This window comes from Raphanus sativus, chromosome 6 (assembly GCF_000801105.2).
Source record: "Raphanus sativus cultivar WK10039 chromosome 6, ASM80110v3, whole genome shotgun sequence".
Taxonomy (NCBI): domain Eukaryota; kingdom Viridiplantae; phylum Streptophyta; class Magnoliopsida; order Brassicales; family Brassicaceae; genus Raphanus; species Raphanus sativus.
This window is the reverse complement of record NC_079516.1, coordinates 16,513,768-16,535,808: the sequence shown is the minus strand read 5'-3', so window position 1 is coordinate 16,535,808 and position 22,041 is coordinate 16,513,768. Positions and strand designations below refer to the sequence as shown.

At 35.3% G+C, this 22,041-nt stretch overlaps 3 protein-coding genes across 4 annotated transcripts; all 3 read right to left on the bottom strand.

The window, feature by feature from the left end:
• Nucleotides 1-4,078: 4,078 nt before the first annotated feature.
• On the bottom strand, nt 4,079-9,209 carry LOC130496010 (protein AIG2 A-like). The gene is made up of 5 exons (XM_056987734.1): nt 8,972-9,209; nt 8,818-8,884; nt 4,681-4,773; nt 4,503-4,586; nt 4,079-4,385 (listed from the first exon to the last, which is right to left on the bottom strand). Exons 1-5 carry the CDS (start codon nt 9,091-9,093, stop codon nt 4,254-4,256), a joined length of 498 nt encoding a protein of 165 aa, XP_056843714.1. The 5' UTR covers nt 9,094-9,209; the 3' UTR covers nt 4,079-4,253.
• A 481-nt stretch (nt 9,210-9,690) lies between these two features.
• Nucleotides 9,691-15,420, bottom strand: LOC108807931 (protein yippee-like At3g08990). The gene is made up of 6 exons (XM_018580153.2): nt 15,288-15,420; nt 10,388-10,509; nt 10,276-10,307; nt 10,103-10,193; nt 9,968-10,002; nt 9,691-9,878 (listed from the first exon to the last, which is right to left on the bottom strand). The coding sequence occupies exons 2-6, from the start codon at nt 10,490-10,492 to the stop codon at nt 9,836-9,838; spliced, it is 306 nt and encodes a 101-aa protein (XP_018435655.1). The 5' UTR covers nt 10,493-10,509; nt 15,288-15,420; the 3' UTR covers nt 9,691-9,835.
• Nucleotides 15,421-18,637: 3,217 nt separating this feature from the next.
• LOC108806725 (protein yippee-like At3g55890) lies at nt 18,638-19,925 on the bottom strand. Of its 2 annotated transcripts, none has more exons than XR_008935737.1 (6): nt 19,831-19,925; nt 19,321-19,400; nt 19,159-19,190; nt 18,988-19,075; nt 18,865-18,896; nt 18,638-18,782 (listed from the first exon to the last, which is right to left on the bottom strand). XR_008935737.1 is itself a non-coding variant. In XM_018578909.2 (6 exons), the coding sequence occupies exons 2-6, from the start codon at nt 19,371-19,373 to the stop codon at nt 18,740-18,742; spliced, it is 300 nt and encodes a 99-aa protein (XP_018434411.1). In that variant the 5' UTR covers nt 19,374-19,400; nt 19,831-19,925; the 3' UTR covers nt 18,638-18,739. The 2 variants fall into 2 exon arrangements, 1 of the variants encoding a protein (XP_018434411.1); XM_018578909.2 differs by having other exon boundaries at nt 19,269-19,400.
• Nucleotides 19,926-22,041: the final 2,116 nt, after the last annotated feature.

Sequence of the window (22,041 nt, the reverse complement as noted above, 5' to 3'; positions counted from 1 at the left end):
TGTTTTTCATGTAATTATAAGGGTTTGGCAAAATGAATCCGAGGAACAGAACTGATACCAATCAGTAAATATAGTACCAAACCTGAACATAAATTGATTAAATATTCAAATTATTCAAAACTGTTAGTTAGAGAACCGAATCGGATCCGAACCGAAGTATTCGTGTACCTGAATTTATCTAAAAATAGATTTATATATTTATATATTAATTATTTTTATATTTAACGTATATAAAACATCAAGAATGATACCTTTAAATTGGTTTAAAATACTTAAAAATATATATAAATAGTCAAAAACAAATATCTGAAATAGTTAAAGTATATTCAAATCACCAAAAATACTTAAAATAATTATTGATTTCGTATCCAAATTTTTAAATCAAACCAATTGATATGTTAAGCTTAGGTATTCTGACATATGTTACTTAAATTTATAGGTAACATATTACTTTATTTATAGATTTTGAGAAATTTTAAATATATAGTGATTTAAAACTTTAAAAATAATTTAAATATGTTATCCAAACCCAAACCAAACCCGTAAAGATCCGAATCAAACTCAAACAAAAATTTAGAAACATCCTAATAGGACTGAAATCTTTGACCTCGAAAACTCGAAACGCAAACTGATCAGAATCAAACCCGTATGGATGTCTGAAAACCCATCCTTAGTCATTATTATATATCGTATAATTTCATCATATAATTAATCGTATTTTATATGTACCATCATATAACTAATCATATAATTAATAGTATTTAATATGTATCATCATATAAATAATTACATATATTATATTTTAAAATTTTAATATGAAATATAAAAACCATAATTTGAGTTGGTATTTCAAATTGGGCTTTGTATTGTATTTTTCTTATATATATTGACCATATTCTTTTATAATGGACTTAATAACTTAAGCCCATTACTTTTTCTATTTAATACTACTATCTTTGTTTCCAAACAAATTTTTTTTTAAAAGACTACAATCCATGTTTCCAAACACACCAATTTTTTTTAATACTCTTATCCAAGTATCCAAACACACCGAATTTGTACTTCAGCTTTAATAAGATAGATGTGGACCTGCTTGTAGACCAATATTTGTTAGCCAAAGTCAAATCTCATTTCCAAATCAGTACTGAGATTTTATTTTGGATTTGGACCACATCAAGCATGTTGATCATAATCCTTTTATTAATTTTTTCTTTAACATAAAAATAACATAAATGATAAAACAACACTATCATACAATCCAATGGTCATGTGGATACAACATTGTGTTTGTGTTCCCAGCTCACCAAGCTTCTTCTTACAGGCCTGTAGTATTATAGTTGAATTACATTATGATTTATAGTTCGATGTAACTTGCGGTAAAAATTATGTGGTAAAAACTGTAAGTTTATGTGGTAACTATGCAGTAAAAATAAAAGTTTACGATAAAAATAAAATTTGACTGATAACATTTTTGATATATAAATTGCAGTATGAATTCTGAATAAAATAATTAATATATAAATATATAAATAGAAATTTTCTTATTAAAAATAAATCATCAAGATATTTTAAAATAAATATTTTTTTAATAAGTATAAAAAGTTTGAAAAATAATTTTCTATATATTATTTTCTAAGTATTAAAATAACTACTAATACTATTTGTTCTAAAACAAATAATACGTTAACCTAAATGAAGTACTAATAATAGCATGAACTTTAAATTAAAAAATAAATAATAGTAAAAAGTTATAAATGTTTATTCCAAATAATAGAAAAAGACATCTTATATATTAAAACAGAAGTCACCATTTCACTCTATGTGTGATTTTTTTTTAATTTGGATCAATTTATAAAATTTATTAAATTTTGCATATGTTATAATATCTTTTCATATCTTATTTTTATTAGAAATGTAAATAAATATTTGAAAGAAGATTCTAACAAATCTTTTTGAAATCACTTAAAATCTTCTTAAACTATATTTCAAAAATTAGTTAGAGATTTGAAATTTTAATTATCATCAAATATAATTAAAATCTAATTCATTTTTAATCTATAAACAAAAATTAAAATTCTGTAAAATACTTTTAACAGTATCCAAAAATTTGTTTTATCTATTATGTAGGTCCAACTTAATTTAATTTCACATATATTTCAAATTTATAAATAAAATAAATAAATTAAAAATACTAATTTATAAATCACACAACATTATTATAAAATTAGATATATATAACATCTAATTTTATTAACTTATTGATAAATTTTATTATATAATCTACAACATTTTAATATGTAAGAATATTATTATGCTTCAATATATGTTTAGTTATTGTTTAATATGAAAAATAATTTTTTATCATACTTTATTTATTTATAATCATAATTATCAAATTAACATAATTATTATATTGAACTAAATATGATAAAAATAAATTAAAATGATATATTAATATATTTTACTTTCATAAATAGAAATATTTATATTAAAATAATATAATATGTTGCTAAACGGGCTAACATACTATATAATACATGTATACAAATTAACATATCTTGAATTTATATATATATACAACAATATATATTTAAAAATTAATAAGCATAAATAAATATTCGGTTGACAAAACAAAATAATAATAAATAAATATTTAAATATATGATTAATATTAAAAATATATATCCATAATAATATAAATATATATATATATATATAAATAAAATTAAAATCTCGTTCGGTTGAGCGGGTCAAAATCTAGTTAAATTGTTGAGTTTTAAACGTGACTTCATACCACACTATCTTAGGGTCATATATATAAAATTTTGTGACTGGTATTTTTTTAATTGTAAAATAAAATTTACACTTAATATTTTGTTATAATAGTTGGTTAAATATTTGAATAATTAAAAAAAATTAGGAACAAGAAAGATTATAAAATCTTTGACTAGCATAGATTTACGTAAGAGTATTCAGGGGACACTAAAATACTGTTCACCTTTTTCTAAAAAAACAAATCAATCAAATTTGTAATTCAACTCCTACAACATAGGATTTTGGTTGATGTAAGTTTATGATTTGATTTAACAATTTTATAAAAGGTGTAAGTCAAAATTGTAACTCGAGTACAACACATTTTAAACTAAATCAAAACTCAGAAAAATTGATTTAATGTATGATTGGTAACATTTTTGAGTTACAGCTCTAACTCAAGCTAAACCAAAGGTAACTCATGTCACAAATCAAACCATAATCTTATTAGCTTTGAAGTGAGTTTATTCTTGACAAAATAATAACATGAGAAGACATTACTTTTGGATGATTAGTGGAAACATGTCAGCTAATTGCCTAATCCACAATGGTATTAAACCTCCGAATCCCAGCTCTTTCAGATTTTGAAATCAAGAATTGAAATATCAAATGTTCACGATTGGTTAAGAATATATTAAACCGGATATGAACCAGTAACAATGTTATAGCTTCAGAAATTAAATTAAGACCACTAAAATAGCAATACACAAGACATTCTATAACACCCTTAAAAGAAATCCCCATTTACTTAATATTTTTTAACATTCTATATTCTCAAGACATTCCTTTGGAAGGCGTTTTCCTTTGTTCAACATCATTGTTTTGTCCGATATTTGGAATGAACATCTCTAGACAATTTTAAAAATAAAAAGAATCAACTAATATACGAGTAACGGCTGGTTTCGGGCCAGGGGTGACTACGGGCCTAAGGATTGCGAAAAACTACGAAAGTGACTACAACCTATGGGTTGCGGAAAGCTACGAAAGTGTCTACGGGTCTACGGGTTGCGGAACATCCCTGTTAAAAAAAAAAAAAAAAAAAAAAAAAAAAAAACTAATATACGAGATTGAGCATAGAACCGTCTAACTTTCAATTACTCACGAATAGTTGTCGATTTGTTTCTCGATTATGAAAGATTAATACTGTATAATGTTTATAATTAAGTATTTGGTAATGTGGGAGGGCTTACTCACTACCTGTCAAAGCCAAACCATTTGCAACTTCTTCTATTCTTCAAATCAATATAACTTTTTGGATTCTGTTTAAGACACCAAACTTAACACATATACCTCTTGTTCATATATAGATATAGATACAGATACAGTACAACATATATTTGTGTTCCTAACTCACAAAGCTTATTATAATCTTATGGCCTTTGAAGTGATAAGACCTTTTTATTTTTGAGTAAAAGATAGACAAAGATTAGATAACACATTCTTTAAGCCACGGGAGGATCTTCGTTTACAAATTTGGCAAACTCTTCCCTTGTCCTCCCATTTGGATTCTTCTTCCATTCGATGAACTTCTTCGACGCCTCTATGAACTTCTCCATGTGAAGCCGCTTCCATTCCTACCAAAATCAAATATCCATACAAAGTGTGTGCGCCAAAAAGCATTAAGCAACATGAACTTAGAAAACACTTGTGATTAATGATCAGGGAACTTGCGAGCGTATGAGTACTTCAACCTCAAAATTCCATTCTCCATACATGTCAGGATCATCCTTGTTGGCCCATATAAAGGCCTTCACTTGCATTTTCTCGGATGTATGCTGCATAAAGAGAGATCAAAGCTTTAAGTTTTAAGCAATCTCATGATACATAGATTCATAAAAGAACATTAGACAATCATGAAGTGGAACTTACAGTCAATACAACCTCAACAGTTTTCCTCTCGTACTCAGCTCCTTCAATCATATCTAAGTTCTCTAGCTGAGCATTTGTTAATCCGGTTAGTACCTGCACAATGTAAGTGCAAAGATGACACCACAATAAGTAATGCAGAAGGTAAATCAAGAGAGACAATTACACAAGCACACTCAATAGCTTTATTAGAAATCGCCTTGTACAACTCAATTACAAGTTCTGCTTAATCAGCCTCGCTAGCCTGTTAACACCCTAACAGCTGCTACTGAACAATTCCTAAGCTACCCGCTTATGTCTCTCCACCGTCAAGTACTTCAGCCCCTGCTTCAGCACGACCCAGAACACTTCCAAACGCTTCTCTCTCTCTATAAGATCAGCCTCTGTGTCTCTGTCTCTCTACAGACGACCACATAGCTATCTTATACTAACTCCACGTTCCCGAAATCCTAGTCTCCAAGGAACCACAATATGGACATCTTCCATATCAATAAGTGCAACTTTCCTTTTCTTGGAATGCACTTATTCCTCTTCCTTTAAGTCATAAACTTGCTCCTCAAGTTTATTCCTTTTTGCCTTTTCTCCAAGATACTCTCTTGCTCTCCAAGTCTGCACGACTCCAGCTCAGCATCTCGACTCCACATGGTCTTCACCACTCACTACGACGTCTGCTTCAGCAACTACGTCAGCGACTACTTCAGGGCGGACATCTTTACATCAACAATCTCCCTCTTTTAGCTTTGTGTGCCTATCAAGCACAACCTTCTTCTGGTTCAACAACCACGTTCCCCACCAGGAAACTTCCACGCCAATTGTGCTCTTCTCCCCCACGAGATGTGCACCACACCATGCTTTTCTCCCCCATAAGACAAGCATCATCTACTTCAGGACGTCTATCACTATGCTCTTCTCCCCCATGAGATATACACTCCTTGGACCAGAACGTCACCATTCTCCCCCTGCTTGATTGCATACTAAGCTAAAACAGATGCTTAGATGTCAAGCCTTACAGACAAACCCGTCTGCTACTCCATGCATAATCATGATACAGCCTCTGCTGCAACGGAATAGATTACACTTACTGCATCACGATCTGACGCACCTGTCGAGTTACCTCTCGACTCACTTCTGTTGAGGACCAGGCTTCCTTCATGCGTCGTCTCCTTGACCATGAGCCTCTTCTCAACCACCCCGAGTGCCCTCTGCACTCGTTGCTATAGCCTTGGATTGATTTCGCTATCACCCTCCTGAAGATCCTCTCGCATCACTTCCTGACGCACTTCGATCTCCTTCCCCTTTGTGCTACGGACAACTCCGTGTCCTAGCTCCAGACTTGATGCTTCTTGATCTTCCTCAAGATCACTCCTACCAGAGCTGCATCCCTCTTCTGATATCTTCTCCTTGATCTCATCAAGTAAGCCACTCTTGGCTACATACACCTCTTCAACCCTCTTGGGTTTAGTGACCGTCTTGTTCACCCTCTTGGTCATGTTTCTGCTCTTCTCACGAGCAAAACACTCCACCTTCTTGTGTCCAACCTTCCCACAGAACCAGCAGCACATCCGATGTTGCTTCTTCTTTGGCCTGACACAGTTACTGATGCACTGATCAGTCTCCTTCCTCGTACCAGCTGCACACCCATGCTTCAGAACCCCCTGTCTGACCTTCATGTTGTTGCACTGATGTACCATTTTCGGCTTGTTACTCACAGCCCCGCGCTGTAGAACTTCCTGCCGTACTCTTTGTCGCACGTCCCGACGTACTTCCTGACAAGCTTTTTTGGCTCCACTTTTTGATGTGCTCCCATGCACGAAATGTGACAGCCCCTTCTGTTGTACTTCTCCAGTAGCAACTTTCTTCACCTTGCTAACCTTCTGCTCAAGAGACTCATATTTCTCATTCACAGCCGCAAGTTCTTCACGAAGTTCTTCAAGCAGCTCGTTCTGCTTCAGAACCATATCCTCAAATCTCAGATTCTGATCCTTGACCCTCAACCACTTGTTAAGCAGCACGTGATACTCCTCATCATCTGTGCTGAGATCTGAACCAGAGGATTCACTAGATCCCTCCTTGCGTGCACCAAATGCAACAAGGTTCACCTTTCCATCTTCTTCAGACTCTGACTCATCAGACGACTGCAATGGACTACCTTTACCCTTCCTTGAGTTTGGACATTCACGCCGTGTGTGCCGAACACCTCTACACTCAGAGCACTTGAGCTCTCTTCGTTGTACCAACGGACAGTTAGCCCTTATATGACCAACTCCTTCACACTCGTAGCATCTGAGATTTCCTCTCCTTATGCCATTCCCACGATCACCTCCCTGGCGACCATATTGTTTCATCTCTTCAGGGTGATTCATCCTCTTTCCAAGATTCCTGACTATCCACCCCAAGGCATCTTCAACCTTCCGAAGTCTATCAACTTCTTTGTCAGCTACAAGGGCTATACTCCTGAGCTCCAAACCTTGCTGGAAGACAGCGTAGCAACTTCTTCACCAGCTTCTTCTCCTTGTACTTCTTTCCAAGTACACATGCTTCATGCGCCATAGCACTGAGTTTGGCACTGAAGCTCGCCACCGTATCCGCATCTGACCACTTCAGATTCTCAAACTGCGACCCAAGATGATCCAGACGTGTCCTCTTGACACTATCATCTCCTTCAAACGAATTCAGCAGGATCTCCCACGCCTCTTTAGCTGAAGTACTTCCCTGAATCAGCTGGAACTGCTCTACTTCAACAGCTCCGAAAATCGTCGAAAGCGCCTTTGCATTAAATTTTGATGCATTGCGCTCTGCCTCTGACCAATCCTCCTTTGGCTTAGGCTTCTTCCCATCTGCTGTGACTATGGTGGGCTCATCCCAACCAGTCTCCACAGCTGTCCACGCATCTTCATTGATTCCTCGAATCAACTGCTTCATGCGAGCCTTCCAATGACCATACTGGTCCGCATTCAACACGATTGCCTTCTGCACAGAAATAACCGTGTCCATCTTCACCTTGATCTACTCGAAACTAAGTCGTTAACTCTATCGAGCCCCGCTCTGATACCACTTGTAAGTGCAAAGATGACACCACAATAAGTAATGCAGAAGGTAAACCAAGAGAGACAATTACACAAGCACACTCAATAGCTTTATTAGAAATCGCCTTGTATAACTCAATTACAAGTTCTGCTTAATCAGCCTCGCTAGCCTGTTAACACCCTAACAGCTGCTACTGAACAATTCCTAAGCTACCCGCTTATGTCTCTCCACCGTCAAGTACTTCAGCCCCTGCTTCAGCACGACCCAGAACACTTCCAAGCGCTTCTCTCTCTCTATAAGATCAGCCTCTGTGTCTCTGTCTCTCTACAGACGACCACATAGCTATCTTATACTAACTCCACGTTCCCGAAATCCTAGTCTCCAAGGAACCACAATATGGACATCTTCCATATCAATAAGTGCAACTTTCCTTTTCTTGGAATGCACTTATTCCTCTTCCTTTAAGTCATAAACTTGCTCCTCAAGTTTATTCCTTTTTGCCTTTTCTCCAAGATACTCTCTTGCTCTCCAAGTCTGCACGACTCCAGCTCAGCATTTCGACTCCACATGGTCTTCACCACTCACTACAACGTCTGCTTCAGCAACTACGTCAGCGACTATTTCAGGGCGGACATCTTTACATCAACACACAAAACCATCAACCATCATTTTTTCTGTTTTTGAGAACAAGAATTAGAATATCAGAGATAAGAAAAAGAAAAAAAAACAAGTTTAACAATAAAAAGGTTAGTTTTTCTTTCATTCGATTGTCAATGTCCAGATGAACCAAAACTTAGTTTACACATGCATTAAAAATATCATGGTGTATGTTAAACCGGAGATAAACCGGCTCATGACATAAACCAAACCAAACAAAACAATATCCTCTATTGGAGAGAGCCAGAAGAAAAGTTGAATTCTTGTTTTTTTTGTCTAACCAAGAAAGTTATCTTGTTTATGATTAGTCCTCTATAACCTAACTGCTCTGACTTGAGGCGCACTTCTTTGTAAAAAAGTAGTTACGTGGGCAAGACGGTTTTGAAGATTAGGTTTTGTTTCTTTCTTAGTTTAGATTATTTTTCCCCCAAAAATAAGAAAGAGATGAGAACAAACCTTGCCGTTGATTACACCGGTCTCAGAAGGAGCAATACAAGGATGCAAACGCCCTTTGAGCCTGTACCTGTGATTGCAACATCCCCAAAAACCATCTTTAATCAATCTTCACAGAATCTTAGCCAAAAGAAAGATATGAGATGGTGAATTATACAAGCCGTGGAGTTGAGCGGAGACGATGACTGGTGTGCATTCGAGGATCAAACCCACGACGGCTGGTTCCTGGAAACTGCCATAGACGAAGACATTGTGCGACGGGGATACAGAACTACTCATCTTCTTCTTCTTCTTTCTAATAGACTGATTTGTTTAGTTTGAAAAAAACGTGTGTGAGAGAGATGAGTAAGTAGTGCTCTGTTTATAACCTCGTACCGTAGCCTACTTTCTTTGACTCCTTCCTCCTTATTTTCTTGGTTTATTTGGTAAAATGGTAGGAGATCATCTTTTTCATTTTCTTTTTCAACAGTCATACTTTTCTTGGTTAATATCATTTTTGTTTTGAACATTCAGAATAGTCAAGTTGATCTTGTACGTGCGTGAAGCAATAGTAACTACATGTGTATGATTTATGGACATTTGTCGTAACATCTTAAATTACAATAAAACATAGGCTGTAACACTACATCGCAAAACCAAAAAAGCCTGTATGATTGTCAGATTGTTGTGGTATGACTGTATGAGTGTATTTGTTAATGTATTTGTGTCCATGTTCATTTATAGAACTTGTGTACTATAGTTGATACACTTTCAACTGTTGAAAATCTCAAAAGAAAAATTTAGACATCTCTATTCAATCTCATTCTCCTCCTCTGCTTTCAGTGAACTTGACTGATTTAGTCTCAATTCAAGATCCCAGAAGAAGAAGAAAAAAAAACAGAATGTGCCAGACAAAATAATAACACAAAGAAAGTAAACTAGATGACTCAGTTCACATGTCATTAGTGTTCGCTAATTGCATCGTACACATAGAAGAAGTGTAAAAGTGAGAACATTGTCTTTCTTAAGCGCATACCAACTCCTAAACCTCATCATCGCTTCCTTCCGGTCCATGGAGTTCTCTCCTACATATTTTAGTTTGTTGTTGTATCAATGAAACCATTCCTATATATATATATAGAGGATTTAACAAAGAAAAAAAATATCACAGTACCTCAAAAGCCAGTAAGGACCCCACTTATCACTTACCTGTGAGAAAGAAACCATAATATCAATGAACACACACACAAAGTTGAAGAATTGAGTTTTGCTTTGATAGGAATCTGAGTCTTGAGGAGTCTTTTCTTACCCTATACATGCCGATGAGATTAGCACAACCGACACAAAAGATATCTTGCAAAGCAGGTTTGGACTTTCTTTCAGCCAGAAACGTATTGAAGCTGCCACCAAAATCAAGGATATATATTGGTTAAAATTCTCTCATGAACATATGAAACAAATGGGAAGCATATATACACTTACAGTCTACTGAAGTTATATGTGATAAGAGTTGCCTGAAAAGGAAACATCACTCATCAGCATGTTAAAATGCAGTTTCAAGTTAAAAGATGAATGCAAGTTTGAAAAAAAAAACCTGAATCTTCTTAGTGATGATATCATTGGGAAGTCCGAGATGTGTGTGGCACTCTTTGCATGTGTAGACGGCTCCCTCGAGTTCTATCACGAACACTCTTCCCATCTGCACCAACCTGGAGTCTAGAGTCCCACGAGATCGTGATGATGTACGACAACGACGACAATCATCGAGAAGAATCAACGAGGAATTCAAGAAACGATACCAAGAATCAGTTTGTTAAGTTTGAAATAGCAGTGAACTGTATAAACTCAAACTCAACGAATCCAATACAAATCTCCGATTACAATCTTCAATAACTCTCAAGAATCAATCGATATCAACACGATATCGATCTCTTCTCTACGAATCTCCTCACGAGAATCGCCACAAGACTCACGTCTCTCAGTTATCGTTGATCACTAAACGGATAAAACGAACAAATGAAAAGAATACAACACTTATACAAGACGTAAAGTTGTAACTGACAAAGACTCTTGTTGAGCTAGAGTCTTTCCTTTTCCCTCTTCATTTAAACTTGATTTGAAGTTCCTGCTTCCGCTCCACTCAACTCCTCTGCTTCTTTCACTCTTTTCCCTTGCTTCTTCTTCGAATAGTACACCTGCAATGGTGTATCAATACCCCCCCCTTCAACATGAAGCTTGTCCTCAAGCGCAAACAAAGGAAACGCCTGACGGAACTCTTTTGCCAACACCCACGAATTATCATGCTCAGGAAGGCCTGCCCAGTCAATCAACAATTCCAACGCTCCCCTGTCGTTGTAACGAGTAGCCAGAATAGCAGCAGGCTGCACCACCACCTCATGTAGATCATCACATATCGGAGGCAATGGTGACACCTGATGATGCTCGCCCAACACACGCTTGAGCTGAGACACATGAAATACAGGATGAATCTTAGAGCCATCTGGAAGACGTAAGCGATACGCAACCTGTCCAATACGCTCCAGGATCACATAAGGCCCGAAGAACTTAGCGGACAACTTCTGACAAACACGACGAACCACCGAGTGTTGCCTATACGGACGCAGTTTCAGAAAAACACTATCCCCCACTTCAAACTCGACATCTCTCCTATGTTTATCCGCGTTATTTTTCATCAACTGCTGAGCTCTCACCAAATGTTCCTTAACCTCTCTCAAAATGTTATCCCTCTCTTTCAACATTTCTTCCAAATCATAGTTATTTGTAGACCCTTCTTCATAACGAATCAACACTGGAGGGTCACGACCATACAGAACCTTGAATGGAGACGTATGCAGAGAAGAATGATACGAAGTATTATACCATAGCTCGGCCCATGCCAAAAACTTGAGCCATTGACGAGGATGACTCGAAGTTAGACAACGCAGATACGACTCCAAACATCTGTTAAGGACCTCTGTCTGTCCATCTGTTTGCGGATGAAAGGCAGTGCTGTAACGTAGTTTAGTACCGGCCAAACGAAACATCTCCTTCCAAAACGCACTGAGGAAGATCCGATCTCTGTCTGACACTATGGAACTGGGGAACCCATGAAGACGCACCACCTCCTGAATAAACTTCTTAGCGACATCCGCTGCTGTGAATGGATGACTCAGTCCAATGAAATGTGCAAACTTCGATAAACGATCCACTACCACCAAGATGACGTTGTGCCCATTAGACATCGGCAATCCTTCGATAAAGTCCATCGATATATCTTGCCACACATCTGATGGAATAGGCAAAGGTTGTAGCAGACCTGCTGGAGATAAGGTAGACGACTTGTGAGTTTGACAAATCTGACACTCCGAAACATACTGCTGAACATCTTTATACATGCCCTCCCACTGAAACATCAACTGAATCCTCTTGATTGTTTTTAATACTCCTGCATGTCCTCCCATCTTCCCATCATGATATTCTTGTAAGATGACTGAAATGAACTTTGAGGTTTTTGGAATCATCAACCTACGCTTATACCATAACCTCCCATCAACGACACTGTACTTCGAATTTAAGGTTCCTTTCTGCACCTGCTCGAGTAGTGACTGCAGAAACTTGTCCTTGTCAACCTCTTCAAGCAAGTCTTGTAACTGTATCACTGCAGGAACTGTGATAGCCAACAACATCGACCCATTGACACGCTCAATACGACTCAAACCATCAGCTGCTTTGTTTTCAATTCCTGGTTTGTAGATGATATCAAAGTCAAAACCAAGCAATTTTGTGAGCCACTTCTGATACTCCATATTCACCTCTTTCTGTTCTAGTAGAAACTTTAAGCTCTTCTGATCCGTATGCACCACAAACTTACGCCCCAGTAGATAATGTTTCCACTTGTTAACTGCCATCACCACTGCCATTAATTCCCGTTCATAAACTGGTTTGTGCTGTTCCCGCGGAGTCAGACCATGACTGAAATAGGCAATAGGTCTCCCTTCTTGCATTAGTACAGCTCCCAGACCAAACCCCGAGGCATCAGTCTCGACGATGAAAGGCTTGTCAAACTGCGGTAGTGCCAGGACCGGAGTTGACATCATCGCTGTCTTCAGTTTATCAAATGCCTGTTGCCCATCAGAACTCCATTCAAACTTATCTTTGCGTAGCAGGTCCGTTAATGGTTTTGCTAAACTGCCATAACCCCAAACAAATCGTCGATAGTAGCCCGTGAGACCCAAAAACCCACGAAGTTGTTTGATATTCGTTGGAGAAGGCCACAGCTTCATAGCAGATGTCTTAGACGGATCTGTAGACACACCAGAAGCAGAGATAACATGACCTAAATAGTCAACTTGTGGCTGTCCAAACGAACATTTCTTCAAATGCGCAAACAATGAATGTTTTTGCAGTAGCGACAAGACGATATCCAAATGTTGTACATGCTCATCCATGTTCTTGCTGTACACTAAGATGTCGTCAAAGAAGACAAGAACGAAGATTCCCAAATAAGGGCGAAAGACATCATTCATGAGTGACTGAAAAGTGGCCGGAGCATTAGTCAAACCGAAAGGCATGACTAAGAACTCATAGTGTCCATCTTGTGTCCTGAATGCTGTCTTCGGAATGTCTTCATCGTGCATTCTAATCTGATGATAACCAGCTCTGAGATCCAACTTTGAAAACACTGTTGAACCATGAAGTTCGTCGAGCAATTGATCAATCATCGGTATAGGGTATTTGTTGAGTACTGTGGCTCTGTTAAGTGCGCGATAATCAATGCAAAAACGCCATGAGCCGTCTTTCTTTTTGACCAGCAGAACTGGACTTGAGAAAGGACTTGTACTCTTTCGAATAATACCCGATTCGAGCATCTCCTTAACCATGGAAGTCATGGCCGTCTTATGCGCTTGAGGATAGCGATAAGGACGTACACTGATAGCCTCAGTTCCTGTTTTCAGTGCAATAGAGTGCTCGTGCCCACGCAGAGGTGGTAATCCCATTGGTGGTGCAAAGACTGTAGGAAAACGGTCCAATACCCTGGTCACTTCCACAGGTACTGGTGTTGTTCCTAACTGCTGTTGTACCTGGTGATTACTCAGCCAAAGCTCAGCTCCGTTCTGAATGACGGAAGCCGGGGTTGATAGTGAGCGCAACGAAAGTGTAGGTTTATGTAAATCTTGTTCGCCCACTAATGTAACTAGGCGTCCTTGGTAATGGAAACTTAGCTCATGTGATTCCCAATCAACTTCACACTTGCCAAGCGTTCGTAGCCATTGAATGCCTAGTACCACATCTGCTCCTCCTAACTCCAAAGCAATGAAGTCTGTGGTAAACTTCAAATTTTGTACTTGAAAGACTACGTTCTTGCACACTCCTAAACCATTCACCGTCACCCCTGTGCCCAAGATCACACTGAGATTTTTGTTCTCCTCCACTGTTAGCTTCGCACGCTCCACCAAGGCAGGTGATATGAAATTGTGAGTCGCTCCACTGTCCAACAACACAACGATTTTGCACTTCCCCACTACTCCTCTCACTTTTGTCGTTGTCAACGACTCGACTCCCATGAAAGCATTGTAAGAAATTGTCATCAGAGCTGTCGTATGTCCTGCCTTTTGATTGTCCCCTTCTTCTCCAAACTCTTCCAGCACTTCCATCTCCATCCCGTTAACCACTGTTAGCACTTGTAACTCTGCATTTGGACATACATGAGTACGAGAATACTTTCCAGCACATTTGTAGCACAGATGATTGTCCTTGCGATATTGTAATTCTGCATCAGATAGGTGCAGCCTCGGTCGCTCTTGTGGTTTCTGACCTTGAGGTGTCTTTGTCTCTGTTTGTGGTTTTGGAGTAACATTAGCCGTCTTAAACGGAGTATAAGTGTAGTTCCGTTGTGGTTTAGTTTGTACTCCTTTAACTGCACTCAACGCTTGACACAAAAGACTGTCTTCCATTTGTACTACTGCTGCTTTGTGTGCTGTCAACCCTTGTGGTTTCGTCAATTTGATAATCTCCTTCATCTCTTTCTTTAAGCCTTTATAAAAGATGTTGATCAAATTCTTCTCATCTATCCCCGTAACCTGCGCTCGCAGCTCTTCGAACTCACTGATGTAATCCTGAATCGAACCAGACTGTGTGATGTTGCAGAGACGTTTTCCTGGTTCATCATCAATCGAAACCGCAAACCTTGCCAACATTCTTTCCTTGAAGTCCGACCAGTCTGCAAACGGTTGCTCGGCCATTTCTCCTTCAAACCAGTTCAGAACCTTCCCGTCCAAGCTTAGTGAAAGTAACTCAAGCTTCTGATCTTCCGAGTAACGACCTACACGGAAATATCGTTCCACACGAAATATCCAGCCATACGGCCTCTCTCCTTCAAAGACCGGTAACTCAATTTTCCGCAACAAGTTCTTTCTATTAGCTAACGCTACATCGATCCCCCGATAACCTAACGGAATATCCTCCTGATTCGTAGAATGTGATGGAATCGGTACCTGAGGAGCTGGATCTAGCTCAGTTTCGAGTGATTTGCCATTCGGTCGTTCGCGATGATGATTCGTCTCCATACGTTCCATCGATGCCGATAGGTTGAACAAATGGCGCTCCAAGAGATCAAATCGCTTCTCCCACGACGCGATTCGAGTGAACGACTCCTCAACCTTCTTCTCCATCTCCGAAGTTGAGGACACCAGCAACTTACAACCATCGCCGAATATCTTCAGTTCTCTGTGAATATCTTCGATCGACTGCTCCATCTCGTCAATCCTCATCTCCGACGCCGATGCGAGAGCCATTGCGATGATCAATCCGTCACGAGCGCACCAGTTGTTAAGTTTGAAATAGCAGTGAACTGTATAAACTCAAACTCAACGAATCCAATACAAATCTCCGATTACAATCTTCAATAACTCTCAAGAATCAATCGATATCAACACGATATCGATCTCTTCTCTACGAATCTCCTCACGAGAATCGCCACAAGACTCACGTCTCTCAGTTATCGTTGATCACTAAACGGATAAAACGAACAAATGAAAAGAATACAACACTTATACAAGACGTAAAGTTGTAACTGACAAAGACTCTTGTTGAGCTAGAGTCTTTCCTTTTCCCTCTTCATTTAAACTTGATTTGAAGTTCCTGCTTCCGCTCCACTCAACTCCTCTGCTTCTTTCACTCTTTTCCCTTGCTTCTTCTTCGAATAGTACACCTGCAATGGTGTATCACAGTTAGCGGTTTCCAAGAAATAGATCAAATCTACCAATGTTGAAGACAATGATTCTACGATGCAAAGAAGAATCCATGGATTCGTAGTGACTATGTGATTCTTAACAGAGGAAAAATGCTAAACGTAGCAGCGATTAAACAAACACAAACGAGTGAGAGACTACGAGAGAGAGAGAGAGAGAGAGAGAGAGAGAACTCACAGTGGCCGGAGATGGTGATGCAGCGGCGGTGAGCCGGTGACACGGCAGGATATGAGAAGTCAGAGACAGAGAGAGTCTTGGAACCAAAAGGTAATCTTGCTTTGGAGTCGAGAGAGAGCGGGAGGGAGATGGTTTTATATTACGCTTTAAACCATGTCATAATTCGGTTTATGACGGAAGTAACTTGTTTGAGATCAATTGGATCCACATTGAGTGGGTGTTAATCATATTTTTGAAGTATCAAGGCGTTTTCGAGAGAGGATAAAAAGTAGTTAAGACTTAAGTCCAGTCTCGGGCCTCTCGGCCTTTAGGTGGGCTGTGGACCAGTTTATGTAATATCCAACTTATCATTTGGGCTGTACAATTTAATTCATCTTTCAAAGATCAAATGTTAAAGGCTTAAAGCCAGTTACTATTTATAGATACTTTCATTTTACTTTCTACTTTTCTTTTCTGATTTGTCACTTTTTCCATTGTTTTAGCTAACTTTGATTATTTGCTATATTCTTATTAGTTATTAGTTTAAATTATTATTATTTATGAAGTGATTTTGCTGATTTGTCACCTTCTCCATAATTTTAGCTAAATTTGCTTATTTGTCATATTCTTATTAGTTATTAGTTTAAATCATCAATTTATTAATTTAGATAATACACATATTTTGAACTATCTAATTAGTTTATTAATTTAAATAATATAAATATTTCGAAATTTTTAATTGGAATTATGATTATAGTTATTTTAACTCTCACAAGATTTTTATTAGTTTTTAACTTGAATCATTAACTATACCATTATCTATGAATTGATTTTACTGATTTGCCACATTCTCCTTGATTTTAGCTAATTTTGCTTATGTATCATATTCTTATTATTTTTAGATTAAATCATCAATTTATTAATTTAGATAATACAAATATTTTGAACTTTCTAATTAATTTATTAATTTAAATAATATAAATATTTAAAAATTTCTAATTGGAATTATGATTATTATTATTTTAACTTTCACAAGATTCTTATTAGTTTTTAGTTTGAATCATTAATTTATTAATTTAAATAATATAACTATTTCAAACTTTCTAATTGGAATTACAATGATAATTATTTTAAACAAGTTAGGTATTTTCATATGATGTAAGATGTTTTAAACTCTATAATTTCATTTTCTCATACATTCCAAATTGGCCTGATTATAGTCGATATTTATATTTATATACTTGTGATATTTGTTTTTTTAGTTAGAACTCTATGTTTTTCTTTTTTCTTTGAATTTGAAAGACTATGAGCAAACTGGTTTTGTTACATGGAGTTTGGAATTATGAATTAGGTATTCTAAATTACTTCGAGAATTATTTCACGTGTATATTTTATTACTATTTAATCTATAACAAAAATATGTTTTGATATTAAGTTTAGAGAGTTTTCTATGTAATCATATTATGAACATGTGTTTAATGGTTTAATTTCTAAAACGTCTAAATAAATATATTTTTAATGAATAATTAGATTTATCATTATATAATTAATCAGAAATTAACTTTAATAATAAAACTATCATTATCTATTTTTCTTTTATTAAAAGTAAACTTATGAAATATTAAGATAGTTCAATGTATATATTGATCAAGTAAACCAATGAAATATTGTCATTATCTCAATTAGTGTTTTTAAAAATGTTTTCTTCTAAATTATCATTGAACTTTAATTTTCATTTACTTTTATTTATTTTGTTTTTACTTAGATTTGTGTGTTTTAGTGTGTTTTGATAATTTTATACATGTTTGTGGTTTAAAAATACAAAGTAGGTTAAGAGTGACTAAAAGTTCACATTGTTACTTTACTTTATTGTGTGAAATATTTGATATTTAGTTATGCTAATATGGTCTCATAGTTTTATAGCTTTCCTTTGTGTTAAGAAGACGTAAACCGAAATAAAAACCGAAGAAAACTAAAATGATTAAGAATATAAAGAATAAGTTATTATGATATTTAAATCATAATACATATTATAAAAATTATTAGTAAAACGATTATGCCCGCATATGCGGGCAAATCACCTAGTTCACCATTAGACACCTAGTGTACACTATAGTTGGTTGATACACTTTGAAATTGTTAAAATATCTCAAAAAGAAACTCTAAAAATTGGTAACAATAACTAATAACACATTCAGTCTCATTCTCCTCCTTGGGTATCAATGAACCTGACGATCTCAGAAGGAAAAAAAAAACAGAATGTGCCAGACAAAATAATAACACAAAACGGAGTCAAACAAATGACTCAGTTCACATGTGATTAGTGATAGCTAATTTCTTTGTACACATAAAAGAAGTGTGAAAGTAAAAACTTCCAGAAAAAAAAAACTTTCAAATGTCATCAAAATACCAAAAGGAAGAATATGCGATTTGTTCTTGAGACTATTCACCATTCAGACACTATACAAAGCATATGAAAATCAAGAACATAGAATTCTACTCCACATTGTCTTTTTTTTTATTTAATCATATACGAACTCCTAAACCTCATCATCGCTTCCTTCCGGTCCTTGGAGTTCGCTCCTACATATTGTTAGTTTGTTGTTGTATTAGTGAAATCCTTTCTATATGTAGAGGATATAACAGAGTAAAAATATCACATTACCTCAAAACCCTGAAACAATTTGGATCACTTACCTGTGAGAAAGAAACCACAAAATCAATGAGATATACATAAATAAAGTTGACGAAGAATGGAGTTTGCTTTGGTGGAATTTGAGTCTCTTACGCCATAAAGGCCGATGTCATTGGAACAACCGACACAATAGATATCATGGAAGTCAGCATTTGCTTCAGCCAGAAGTATTGTATTGAAGCTGCCACCAAAATTAAGGATATATTATTGGTTAAAAATCCTCAAGCAACATGAAACAACTGAGAAGCGCATATAAATACTTACAGTCTACTGAACACATATACGAGGCAACCATCCTGAAAAGAAAATTAAACATCAGAGGCATGTCAAAATGCAGTGTCAAGTTAAAGATGAGATGTAAGCTGTGAGAAAACCTCGGTCTCCTTGGAGATGAGATCACTGGGGACTCCGAGATGTGTGTCGCACCATTTGCAAGTATACACTGGTCCCTCGAGTTCTATCCCGAACGCTCTTCCCATTTTCCACCACGAGATCTTGATTAACGTCTAGAGAAGGTTAAAAGGAAGTCATGATGTAACAGAAACAGGATGAAAACTGGACGAGAATCATGAAGAATTGATAACGTGATCTCCAAGAAAAGAGAAAAAAAATAGGTTAATAATGATGAAGAAAGTGATTCTACGAGAAAATGTTAGCAGAAGAAGAATCCATGGATTCTCAGTGACTATGCGATTCTTTTCAACGAGTTTAATAAGGAAAAATGCTAAATGTTCGCAAACGACTTAGAGTATAGAGTAACCATCAAGAAAATCGAAAACGGTACCAAGAATCAGTCGCAAATGAAAACCCTAGACGACGTTCGCGCGCGAAGAAGAATGCTCTTCTTTTCAACGAGATTAACGGAGGAAAAATGCTTAATATTGCAACGATTAACCGCGAAAGAGTGAGAAGTTACGGGAAAGAGAGAGAACTCACGGTGGCTGGAGACGGTGATGTAACGACGGTGACACGGCGGGAGATGAAAAGTCAGAGATAGAGAGAGAGAGAGAGAGTCTTGGAGCCTTTTGCTTTGGAGTCGTGAGAGTCTGAGAGAGAGGGAGGGAGAGGCTTTTATACAGCATTACGTTTTAAACAGATGTCATAATTTGGTTTATGCCTGGAATAATTTACCTGATAGGATTTGGATCCACATTGAGAGGGTCTTATTGATATTTTTATATAGTATAAAGGCAATTTCGTAAAGTGATAAATGCAGTCAAGACCAGACAACGTTTTGGGCCTTTAGGTGGCTTTCTGAACTAGTGTATAAATTGGGCTGTACAACTTAATTCTCTATAACTAGGTGATAACTCTATACCTTGACCAAAAAAAAAAAAAAGGTGATAACCCTATACCTTGGGCAAAATATCTAAAATTATGACATGTTTACAATTTAAAATTACTATGTATTTTGCGATTTTTTTTCTCAAAGTATGAGAATACATTTCAAATTTAATAAAGAATAAACATGACACGAAATATTAAATAATGTTTATTGTTGTTTTTATTTTAGTGATTTGATGGTGGTAGTTTTTTAAAAATTGAGTCTGTTTTGTTTTTGTTATACCTCATCATAATTGATTTTACGTTTATAAAACATAATATAATTTTATATTCAATTTTATTCAGCCTATTTATGGATCTTAAATCTATGTTAAGCTCAAAACAAATTCAAATGGGATGAATTAAAAGCATAATCTTCTCTTTTAGAATCCCCTAATCTATATTTGAGAAGTGATTTTGACATGTGTCATCACCATATTAATTTTGAAAGAAAAATTATGACATGGCACACTAACATTGATTACATGCCTTGAAATAAATTATGACATGGATATTTACATTTAGTATTGATTTATATTTAAGATAATTTTTTAAAAATATGGTAATAACTTATAGATCATTATGACATATTTACATTTAGTATTGATTTATATTTAAGGTAAAATTTTAAAATATGGTAATAACTTATATATCATAATTAATATAACAATAAATAATAAATTAAATAGAAATATAATAATAATTAAAATTTCGAAATATTATTTAGCTATATTTTATAAGTATATAATTTTTATTACAAAACAATTCTTCAAAATACTATGCATTTTGGAAAAAAAATTTCTTTAAATAATGACATGGACATTTACATTTATTGTTGATTTGTATTTTTAGTAAGTTTTTAAAATATGGTAATAACTCATAGATCATATTAATATAGCAATAAATAATATAATGTTATAAATAAAAATATAATATTATTTTGGAATTTTTCAAAATTTAATTCTATTTTATAATTATTATTAGTAAAACAGTTCTTCAAAATTATACAGTTTTTAAATGTAATTTTCTAATCCAATACTATTAGTTTATTTTTAATATCCATAAATTTTAGAGAATTATTTAGTTTTATGTTTTGATAATTATACACTTAACAAAATTTTCTCTTGCATTTACAAAATTTGATTTAATATATTTTAACAAAAAGATATAAATTAAAGAATATTTCAAAATTGTAATTTTAAATATATAAATACATATTGCTAAATATACATTGAATAAAAAATATTTTTTTAATCTTAAAGTTTTTTTTTGACATCTTAATATTAAAGTTTTACATATGATTGAATTAAGATTATATATTGTAAGCAAATAATAAAATCAAAAATTAACAAAATCAAAAATTAACAAAAATTATATTTTAAAATAAATTTAAATTTTAAAACTTTTAGTTCTGCACATGGTGCAGGAAGACACCTAGTTTTTTATGTATGCAAAGTGAAGAAAGAAAGGGGAGGGGGGGGGAATGCAACCAGATTTTGCTCAAAATGTTTTGCAACATTATATATACAAATATGTAAAATTTGCAGGAATTCCTCGGGCTTCATCTTTGCTTTTTCAATCTTTCTTTTTCAATTTTCCTTTCTATAAAAATAATCACGGTACATTTTTAATACATTAAATGACCAAACATCGAAGGAAAGAATTTAATGTCTATTTATTTTTAACATTTAAATTTGATTATATATAGTAAAGTATTGAATGGTTCATTTAATGTTACTTTTAAATAATCTCAGTAAGGTTGGTTCAAATAAAAAAAAGAGCTGACAAGTACTTTCAGCTTGACATGTAAACATGCTCGTCAAA